Raw genomic sequence first — 10590 nt, 5'->3', positions numbered from 1 at the left:
TCCATTTCATTCATCTCGGGAATCTGCTTCGAGTAGAGCGAGTAGTTCGTCGACTCTTCGACTCTAGTTTTTAATTTTATACAATTGTACTACCTCTGGAGTATCAATAATCACTTTGAATTGAAAATATGCTTTGAAAGGAGCTGGCACAGGACGGCAGGGGGGATCGAATTAGCGCGTTTTCACGGACTATCAGCATTGTTCTGGTGCCTGTCTTGATTCTGTCGTTACCTGCGAGCGTGGAACATCTTGCCACTATAATAGTTCGTTCCATTTCATACTCCTACGTCGTAATTAAAAAAGTTCGTAATTCATTAAATATACCGCTTACTGTGTACACTTTTTGGCGTTTTTGTTCAATTTTAATTAGATTAAAGTGAACGAACACGACACAAGTGTTTGAATTTAATTGGAAATTTGAATTGAACACAGCACAAGACGTGAACATGGATTCAGAAATAACACAACGTTTCTATCCTAACCTCGTCCATCTTCGGCACTCGTACTCTTCTCCATATCTTTCTCAAAGCTCGGAAGCCTTTCGAAAGCTTGCGACGAAGATTATCCAATTATACTTGTGAATCGAAACGGTAACATGGTGTAATGGGTGTAATAATTCAACTAAAATTTGCCCGTCAAAGTGGAACGAATGTTGTCTCTCGATTGTACAGGGCTCGCACCATTGAAACACAACGAACGTCAACTGTTTTTATTTTTCTCATAGTTTCATTTTATAAAACTTATATTTGCGTTTCGGTTTCTTTGCTCCTAGGCTTCTCGTTCCTCGTGTTCGTCCTACTGGACCTGAGCGCGAAGATTTTCAAAGCCGTTCCCCTCAGACCCTGGGTCGAAGCTCCGGTGTTCGTGGAGGGCTCCTTCTGGAAAACATTAATTTTAAATACTTTTACATACAGTTTCTTTCTCAAGAAATTATTAAGAGTACTAAGACTGCTTCGACATAATTCCCACTGAAATCCTATGGAATCTCAACCTGAACTCAATGGAAATTAATTCTCCGTCCTACAATATAATTTGTTAACAGTCATCCAGAACTGTACCAGGATCAAATCCATCGAAGTGCTAATGTCAGCAACGCTAATCTTCCTGCCTGCTGTGTTCTCACTGCTGAACGTTGCCCTGAGTCTCGACTTGTCCCTGCGACCAGCCGAGTTCATTCCAGCATGCGTTTCGTTCGGTAGCTTGACTGAAAAGAACATTTTCAAAAACTCAAGATGCTCAAAACATACAGATTATTCGAACTTACCCATAGAACTGAGCCTAGGCACCGTCCCCTTGAACCTTTCCACTATGTCTTCGGCATCTGGAGACTCCGGATCGATCGTAGCTTCGTTCTTGGTAGCAAGGTTATTACATCGTGGATTTTCGGGCGTACAGGAAAAGGGACAGTGTCGTTGGCAAGACTCGTGGCTTCTAAAAAAAAATAAATTTCACAGAAGACGAAGTAGGGAGGTTTCTGTAACTTAGGAACACCTACTTTGAACGACCTAATTGGAAGCTCAGACTTGGCCCAATGCCAGAGTCCTTAAATTTTTTTCTGTTGTTCTCTAAATTGTTCGTGCAATATTCTTCGTACTCCCTCCTCTGGCCAGATGCTACTTTAGGGTTCGTAAACGTTATGGAGTTCGATTTCGTGGGCGTTGAAGTTTTGAAATTATCGTCAGTCTGAAATAGAAATATTAAGTCGAATTATTCGAAGAAGGAACAGATTTTGCGCAGTTGTATTCGGGCTACTCACGTCGAGCTTTTCCTCCAACATCTTCAACGTAACCATAGTCCCATCCAAGTATCCGTGAAGATGAGGCAGCTTCTGGTCGCAGCAATCGAACTCCATGTTCTTGAACATCCTCCACCAACAATTCTCGTCCTCCAAAAACGCTTTCAACTTCGTCATCTGTCTTATACAGTTGTTCAAGACTTCCCTGGCACTGTTCAAGTCGGTCACCTTTTGCTCTTCGGTTTGACTGAGGACGTCCTTCGTTTTACTGCTTTCCTGCACTCAAAAATATCTGTTTAGACTTCGTTATATCTTCTTAATTAATGGTTTTCACCTGTTTGATGCTCGACTGGGCGGTCTCCAAGTTCTGGATGCTCTTCTTCAAGCTCTGAATCTTGTCCAGGAGCCTCTGAGTGTTACAGTACGAGGCCTCCGCTTGGGATTTGGCGTACTTGCACTTTCTCAGGTCGCAGTTCTCTTTCGGCTTTCTGATCGTCGGCTGGTTACGATTGTCCTGCTGCTGATTACCGATGGAAGTCGGGGAGAAAGTGTTCGCGCAGCATGCTCGTTTCGATTCCTGATAACGGGGGATCGCAACGGCGGTAATTGTTTTAATCTTTCCATCGACACGATACTCGAGCAAAACCACGAATCGACGTTCATGGGGTCTACAAGGACTCGATAAAATAATACGGAATCTTTGCTTGGAGTCTTTGTTTTCAACTATTGAACAAGAGGTGTATTAGTGCAGGAGGATACTTGGAAAATCGTGAGACGTTGATTGAATAATTGAGGGAGGAAAAAAGGGAAGATTCAGTCGAATGCACGATAATCCATTCATTATATAACTATATAAAAATAGCATGAACCTACCACAAGAAATATACAAGCCTCGTTAAAAGCAAGCGGCACCCCCAACCCCTATCAATAACGCAGTATTTCACACGTGTTCGCGTCATTTTGCCCCTCTTTTATCAACCCCCATAAAGTACACAAAGAAAACGAGTAAAGTGTTAACTAGGTTACGTGCCATCCACGTCGATGTTTCCCTTCTCCGTCAGCAAACTCTGGCATCGACTTCCGGCGCACCACGCGGTGTCATCGCTTCGAAGTAATTAATGATGAGCATGTCGAGGGATTGTGGGACATTAGTTTTCAATTTTACCACTTGCAATAATTTTGAAACATTGTCTCGACGTTTAGGTTTCCGTGCGCGACGACGACAGCGTCATCTGTTTCTCTCTTCTTCTACGGATAAAAACGTGAATCATTCACTGTCGATAATGTCAATTAATATTGTAGTTCAATCCTCTATCCCTTCCCTATGTCCTAATTGGCAGTCGCGCAGCGATAAACCGCTCGTAGCCAAGCCGCGGCAAGAGTGTTGGTAGGGTTACGTTGCCGCGTAGCTTCTATTCGCGCTAAATTAAGGGACTCCCGTGCCTTGTATGAGCTCGTACGCACTCACACAGTTCCACATCATTGTATACGTACACGGAACTGCAAGGACCCTGCGTATTGTCCTATTTTTGTCTCGACAATGCAATTTGAGACCTCTCAATAGTCGTTTCCGCTAGATAAATGTTCAAACTTGTACGCAAGCTCCTATAGGTAGTCTACTTTTGATTTTTTGTGTCATAATTAATAATATTCAGCAGTATTTCGCGATCAAAAGAAACAATATGGTGGTGCGACAGTGCTGCCGCGTTGTCTGAACTAACATACGCTACTGAATATTGTTAATTATGACACAAAAAAGCAAAAGTAGACTACCTATAGGAGCTTGCGCACAAGTTTGAACATTTATCTAGCGGAAACGACTATTGAGAGGTCTCAAATTTGCATTGTCGAGACAAAAATAGGACAATACGCAAGCCCTTGCAGTTCCATGTACGTATACAGTGATGTGGAGCTGTGTGAGTGCGTACGGGCGCATACAAGGCACGGGAGTCCACTCCCTTAAATCAATCATTAATACAGTATAATATAATATAAAACTGATTTGGCGTAACAAACCACCCCTAAACAGCCTGCAACGAATACTAGAAACTGGTGTCTCGCAGTTCTCGTCTTTTACTAATTAAAAATTCTACATTTCTAAGCAAGTGCCACCCACCGTCTAATATATTAACCTAAAAACGACCATGACCCAATGAAAATTGTATTGTTGTGGCTTAGAAGCTCGCCCAGCAGTGTCTAGAATAGTCAAATTAGAGCACAATGGACGCCCCCGAGAGATCTCCTTTCAAGGAACACAAAAACCAATCGAATTGCACGGGGAAGCGACTTTTAAACGGCTCGTTTACCATAACGCGTGCTTTTGAATCCCTCCCAAAAATTCGAGGTGCCACGGAACGACTCGTAGACCCGCATAATTGCATTACGAGAAGCTTAGAAGCGGTTCGAGCCGCAACGTGGAAACGTGACAAAAAGTCAACGAGATTGTCGCCGCGGAAAATCAGAGTCGTCGAGCAGAACTGTGCTTTCCCCATTCATTTGCAACGGAGGCGCCCATCCGCCACAAAGACAGGGGATCGCTTTCCTCGCAAGATCGACACTTTAAGGGGGAATGGAAGCCGAAATTGGGTCATTCAAGTGCAAAGCAGGGTGAAACTCCTACATAATTTCAATAGCGTCAAAGATTTTTCGAAAGAACGCGTTTTCCTCGGTTATTTCTCTTGTTTGAGAATACAGCGTGAGAGTTTGTGAGGCCAGTGACGTTGAAGTGTCAAGGAAAGATCGTGAGGGACTTAAGCCTTAGTCAGAGTGCAGAAAAAAGGTATCGGAACCCACACACTTACTTGATTAATAATTCTTATTTAGAGCCAGACCTTCGATATATGGCCCAAAGTATTCTAATCATATTTCACAACCCAGAAATCGCTAAAAATCAGGCTTTCTCGATTTCGCGACACTCTCCCCCGAAAAGAAACACGAGGCAAGAATACACGTCGGTAGGTGGATGCAAGAGGACCACGACAAAAGGGCAACAATTACTTTATTTTGACTTTGCGGCCCGCTTCGGGGTCTTTGAGCCTCCCCGCGGCCCTTTGTCCCTGGGGTTTCCGTGTCGGTACGTGAAAACGCGGCAAAAGGGAATCCCGCGGCGCATTTACCTGTTCCGTACCTGTCAACCGCGCCGGGAGATCACAGCGATCTCCCGTATCGCGACAAATGGTCCTAGACGCCTACGTCTTTGCGCTTGTGCCGAATTCTAAGCACCCCTGTTAAAGCTCGAGTCATCCCCGTGTCGCAAACCCCTTGGAATCTCTGCTTCCTCCTTTCAGATCACGCAACGTTTGCAAACAATCCGTTCGGGGGAGATTTATGGCGATGGAGGAAGGTACGGTTTTGGATTTGATCTGCGAAGAGAAAATTTGCGCGATGGAAAAGGTTGTTCCGCTGGTTGATTGCAATAAAAATTTATTTAAATAGAGAAAGAATCGAAAAAAGAGGTTTCGAAGATACGATCAATACCATAAATATTCGTGCCCTCTATGTCTATGAAATAATAGTTATAATATTTCCAAATGAATTTTTTCATTATAAATATGTATATGAATAAGCTTACATATATTTATATATCCATCAATATATTTGTACAAACATACACTTGAAAACATTGTTCCTACCATTTAATTTAAACAAATTTCTTCAATAGGCATAGAAGGTACGAATATTTATGGGACTGACTGTATTTCCGTGGAGAATGGTCTAATGTAAAACAAGTTCCGTCGGAAAGAACAAAATTTGATTTAATTTAAACTTAAATGACGTAACATATCTCCAAGTCTGTTCCCTGGAAATTTACTTTACCTACCACAGCTACAAAGACCACCCAAATATGTTTAATTCGTTTCCCCTTTCGTTAAGAGTTCCTGTCACGCTCGTGTGAAAAGGACAGGGAAATTCCCGTGTCGCTTCAAATGGAAATTCGTGATCCCGATAACTGTGACGATTTTCACGGTCCACTGAAATCCGTAGTTTGGAAAAAATACAGGACGAAGTGTGGAACACTGAAAAATCGAGTCGAAGGGGTCCTCGGAGGCCTGTTTTGCAAGTGAATGATCCAATTTCGAGGTTGGGTCTCGCGCTCGACACGCTTGACCACCAGTGCCAGACAATCGATTCGATGAAGATTTACGGTGAGATGTTTTCAATGGGCTTCATCATTCGGTTGTACGATTAGGATCGAGTGGCACCGAAGTTATTAATCGAAGGGCACGGAGTTCGATTTTTATCAATTTATCAGCCACCAAATGTTACGTGTCGTGGCTTATCAAAGTTTCTGGAAGGAAATTTCTGGTAGAAGCAACTCTCAAAGATCCTCGCAATTAGGGAAACTCGGGGTGATTTTTCATAGCACTCGGATAATTGTTTACCCCTGACCCCTCGATGAATCGAAAAAAACACGTTTCAGGGGACAGGGCGAGTCGGCGAATTTTTTTCATCTTTTCGACGTACGTGCCACGGTCGATGTCCGTGGATCAGCGCGACTTGATCACCTTTTATGGCTTTCCCAGGACAAGATCCTCAGGACCGCTGTGAATGGAAATGGAGGACCTCCTACGGTTACATCCGAGAGTCTCAGCGCCGTCCGTCTATCTCCATCTCGCTCGTTCCCTCGTCGCGGACGTATATCGGTCGTTGGACGATTGTCAACGCCATTCATGATACGCGAAAACCTTAAGAAACGTCCAACGTCACTCGCGCGATACTGAAACGGACACCTTGGGTGGTCGCCGCGGGGAACGCGACGTTAACGGAATAGATAACAGCCGCAATTCTAGGCGAGGAGTCTCGCGCATCGCGTACACCGTGACTATTCGAACACTCCACGCAAAACTCCCTTAATTTCAATCATATTATGCGTTTCACCTCTTGGAGTGGTTGAGGTGGATCCTCTAACAAAGACTATTCAGTCAATAGCATGTTCCTTGTAAATGTTACATTTATGTTGAGTAGGTAGACAAAAAAATGCAACTTTTAAGGAAGGAAGATTTGTATATGTTTGTACTTTTTGCTCATCTATGATATAGTGATATACACATAATACTGTTTTTAGTTTTTCCTGTAGATTCAGCTCAAGCACCATCGACACGTGATACTCACCCCTTACCACCTCTCAGAACCATCGTTCACCTTACTGTCTTTGGGCTTAATATTTCTTAATAATTTAGTTAATAGAGGTTCAACTATTTATGCTAACTAAGATTTGTCGGTGCAAGAGATTTCGTGGAAACAGTCCTCCAAGAAAGCACACCCCTTACCTCCTCTCAGAATCATCATTCACCTTTAGACTCTATATTTTTTAATAATTTAATTAATCGAGGTTCAACTATTTGTGACACTATGCTAAGATTTGTCGGTGCAAGAGAGTTGATGCGAACGGTCCTCCAAGAGCACACACCTCACCACCTCGCGATGCTCTCGCTTCCTCCTTCCTCGAGAGCACAAGCGAAAGAAGCGCTCGGGCGCGGTATTAATTCACTTAATCGGGGTCAACGCGCAATTTACGACACCGTAGTAAATACGAGTCGTCATATAGAATCGTCAATAGGTAGGATTTCTTGCGAGCAATCATCCGGAGCGTTTATGCCCGCCGCGCGATGTCCACCGAGGGAACGCGCATCCTGGGTGGTCGTGCCATAAAACGCGTTATGTTCTTAATGTTATGCAGGACACGCAACTATATATAAAGCGCTCCCAATTGTGCCGCTGCTAGCCAGGGAAAAAAGGTCCGCGGAGCGAGGAAAAATCGCCGTGGCGACCGAGAAAGGAAGGGCGGAATGCCAGCGCGAGCGGTCATCTCCTTTTCTGAGACGCGCGTCCTCCTTACATATCACCGTTCTTACCGATTTCGAATAATCTCGTCTACATAAAAGCCGACCACCGTTGCCTAATTGGCGATCACGTTCATACGTGGCGGCTTATTTGAAGAATTTAATAGCTTACTTTAGTTGCGCGACCGTGCGCGCGCTCCAGCGGCGCTCCGTCGCGTAAGGGAAACGATCCTCGCTTGGCTATCCCCAATTATTTTTCAGTTTTCCAAGGGGACGATATCGTGATTCCCTTGGGGACAGCCTCTTGCGTGGAGCTATTCGAGGCGATAGTTTCTTCATCCGATTGTTTATTTGTGATATGTAGACTCACTGAGGGGTGGAGGTTGTCAGGGGTTAAGGGATCCTTTGGTTTCTAAAGTTAGGAAACGGGCCTATTGAAATTTTTGTTGCTGATATAAGCTGCTTGTTTTTAAGATTGCCTGCTTTCCTGTTTACCATGGCCCGAGCAATCGAATGATATCGTGTAAGTCAAGGGGTTAACATTGGTTAATTCTTGTTTTGTAATGACTCAAACCTTGCAATATAAATTGCAACTATTTCGATCCCCTTTAATTCCCCAAAAATCACCCCTATATTTTTTTAATTATTTCCCCTATTCTCCATCCAAACCTAACGCCATTCCTGGTTACCCAATTCTACCTGGAGCATCGAGTATTGGCTCGAACTATCGATTTCAGCTGGTGGCGACCCAAAAAAGGCGACTTTTCCGCGTCTTTGAGCGCCGCGCGACCCGAGAGCATTGTGGCACGGAGTCAGGGCCACCCTGAATACCGAAAACTCTTCGACTTTCGCGGCTCGTTTCATCCCGACTAGGCGAGTGCATAGATCACCAGGTGTCGCTCTGTTTATACCGCAAACGTCCAAACAAGTCGCCAGGGTCCCCGGGGTCTATTAAGTGCGGACCTTTCAAAAGATCTACACGACCTGGAAGGCAGGGAAAAAAAAGGGAAGAGCAGGAGGGGAGAGGAGCGCGCGTTGTATACCTGGATCCAAAGGCGATCCAGAGATCTGGGCATTGATGTCACCGCTATACAGCTGGTAAATATCGTAAATAAATCTCAGGACACCATATTCTGCGCGCTTTCGCGATTAACGGGCTACCATACGCGACCACGTAAATTTTCCATTAGATTTTCGAGGGAGGAGTTGCTGCACAGAGGGTGTGTTATTTATCTTAATTAATCATGCTGAATCTGCGAAGGAAATGAGGTTTTATCTTCCTCTTTGTGAATTTATTATCTTTATTAAAGATTCTAGCCAGATAAAGGGTTCCAATGTGGCCCTAAATTCGACTTACGATAACTTATCAAAAACAAAAACATGTGTCAAGTTTCAAGCCTATATCTCGGCTTGAAAATCACATTTTTGCGCAATTCTTCCTATATTATCACATAAAATATTTTGAAAAAAATCTAAGACATTTCAGTCTTACAATAGTCAAAGCTCCATATATGCTTATCCAATCCGAAACGCTTGTGAACAACCTACTTCAAATTCGCAGACAATTAGCTCGCTATAGAGACGTCGCGTTTATGAAATTCGTCGACGGTAATATTTTCAACGGACACTTTATTCTGGTCTGCGAGTTGGATTGGACAGCATGTTCGACACCGAGTTTTTCTCGAGACTTTTGCCTGTCTGCGGCAAGAATTTATCCTTTGCTTTCTTCCTTCGGCAAGGACCTATCGATACTTATCTGGCGATACCGTGACATCCTTTCCTTGATCCGCCGCCAGCGACCGTCACCGATATCCTTGATGGCTCCACGGCATCCTTCGGACCCCGACCAGCCTTTCCTTGACCTCTTCCCTTTTTCCCTCGCCTCGCGCGACCATTAGGGTATCTCGTTTTCGAAAACCGCTTTATCCGAGGCGACGAAGGAGATTTTCTTCGCCTCTTCATCCTTTGCTCCTGCGCTCCTTACGTGCAGCAACCTCAAACTAAAGTAGTCTCGACGTACGTCGATTGTTCACTCCAGAAAGGTGATCGATCTCCAACTCCTTGGGAAAATTTAATTTAAATTCGGGATCGACGACAGAAAATCCGAAAAAATTCATGTGTCATAGAAGAAGGATAAAAGTTTCTGTAACGATGTAACCAAGAATTTTCGTTAATTTTTCCCCTGCAAATGTCAATTTTCTAAAATCCAGCGTTTAATTCTCGTCTCGGGAGATAGCGGTAAACAATCGAACGAGCAACTCGAAAGGGCATCGAAATGGGAATTGATCGTTTAACAGACGGTTCGCGGTAAATGGCAGAATCATCTTCAACGCGTTTCTTCTCAGCAATTTTCGCGGCTCGTATATTCAGCGCTAAATTATTATCCCTCGAAGCAGTATGTATTCATTATCGCTACTATGTAAGTGCGTTCACTTCCGACAATTGGCAGTCGTTGACTCGATTTTTGCATACGCCTCTTTACAAGGAGCCATATTCCGACTCCGACACGGAACTATCGGAGCACGAGAACGATTAACAAATACTAAAACACGAAACGGCTATCTAATCCACGCTAACTCGAAGAGGCAACAGAAAGGATTCCCAACAGAAGTAATCGCACGCAACGTTCCCAAGGCAGCGACGCTTCGCTTCCTGCTCCTGCGAAAAAGAATTCTTTGGCGAAATGCAACGTCTTCGGGGCCGATCGTGACCGCGTGATCCTCGATTTCAGCGATTCCCGTTCGTTTGCCTTCGTCTCCTTCGCTGGCGATTCTCATTGGTGTATCTCAGCACGGATTTACATTCAGTTTCTTTTCGTTGACAGATATTAAGCTGTTCCACTCCCATGAAAACACCAGCTCGACATCGGTTATTCCCTCGATCGTCACTCGCGAGGACTGCGATCCCTCGCGCGTTTTTATCCCAAGCGTTTTACTGTTTACTCGAGTCGTACTGCGAGACTCGACGAATACTTTCTCGGATGATAATTCCATTCCTTAATATTGGGGAGCGAGGTTTAAAATGTTTCCACATTGCGGGATAAAAAGATCCGTCGGCTAAACAATATTATTT

At 44.1% G+C, this 10590-nt stretch overlaps 1 protein-coding gene across 1 annotated transcript; it reads right to left on the bottom strand.

Moving 5' to 3' along the window:
* Window positions 1-740: 740 nt before the first annotated feature.
* On the bottom strand, window positions 741-3215 carry LOC128884883 (uncharacterized). Its single transcript, XM_054138552.1, has 7 exons — window positions 3204-3215; window positions 2070-2369; window positions 1757-2011; window positions 1496-1683; window positions 1265-1431; window positions 1059-1204; window positions 741-878 (listed from the first exon to the last, which is right to left on the bottom strand). The coding sequence occupies exons 1-7, from the start codon at window positions 3213-3215 to the stop codon at window positions 741-743; spliced, it is 1206 nt and encodes a 401-aa protein (XP_053994527.1).
* Window positions 3216-10590: the final 7375 nt, after the last annotated feature.

This window comes from Hylaeus volcanicus, chromosome 1, assembly GCF_026283585.1.
Source record: "Hylaeus volcanicus isolate JK05 chromosome 1, UHH_iyHylVolc1.0_haploid, whole genome shotgun sequence".
In the NCBI taxonomy this organism is placed as follows: Eukaryota; Metazoa; Arthropoda; class Insecta; order Hymenoptera; family Colletidae; genus Hylaeus; species Hylaeus volcanicus.
The sequence above is the reverse complement of the archived record's forward strand: the minus strand, read 5'-3'. Positions and strand labels throughout refer to the sequence as shown.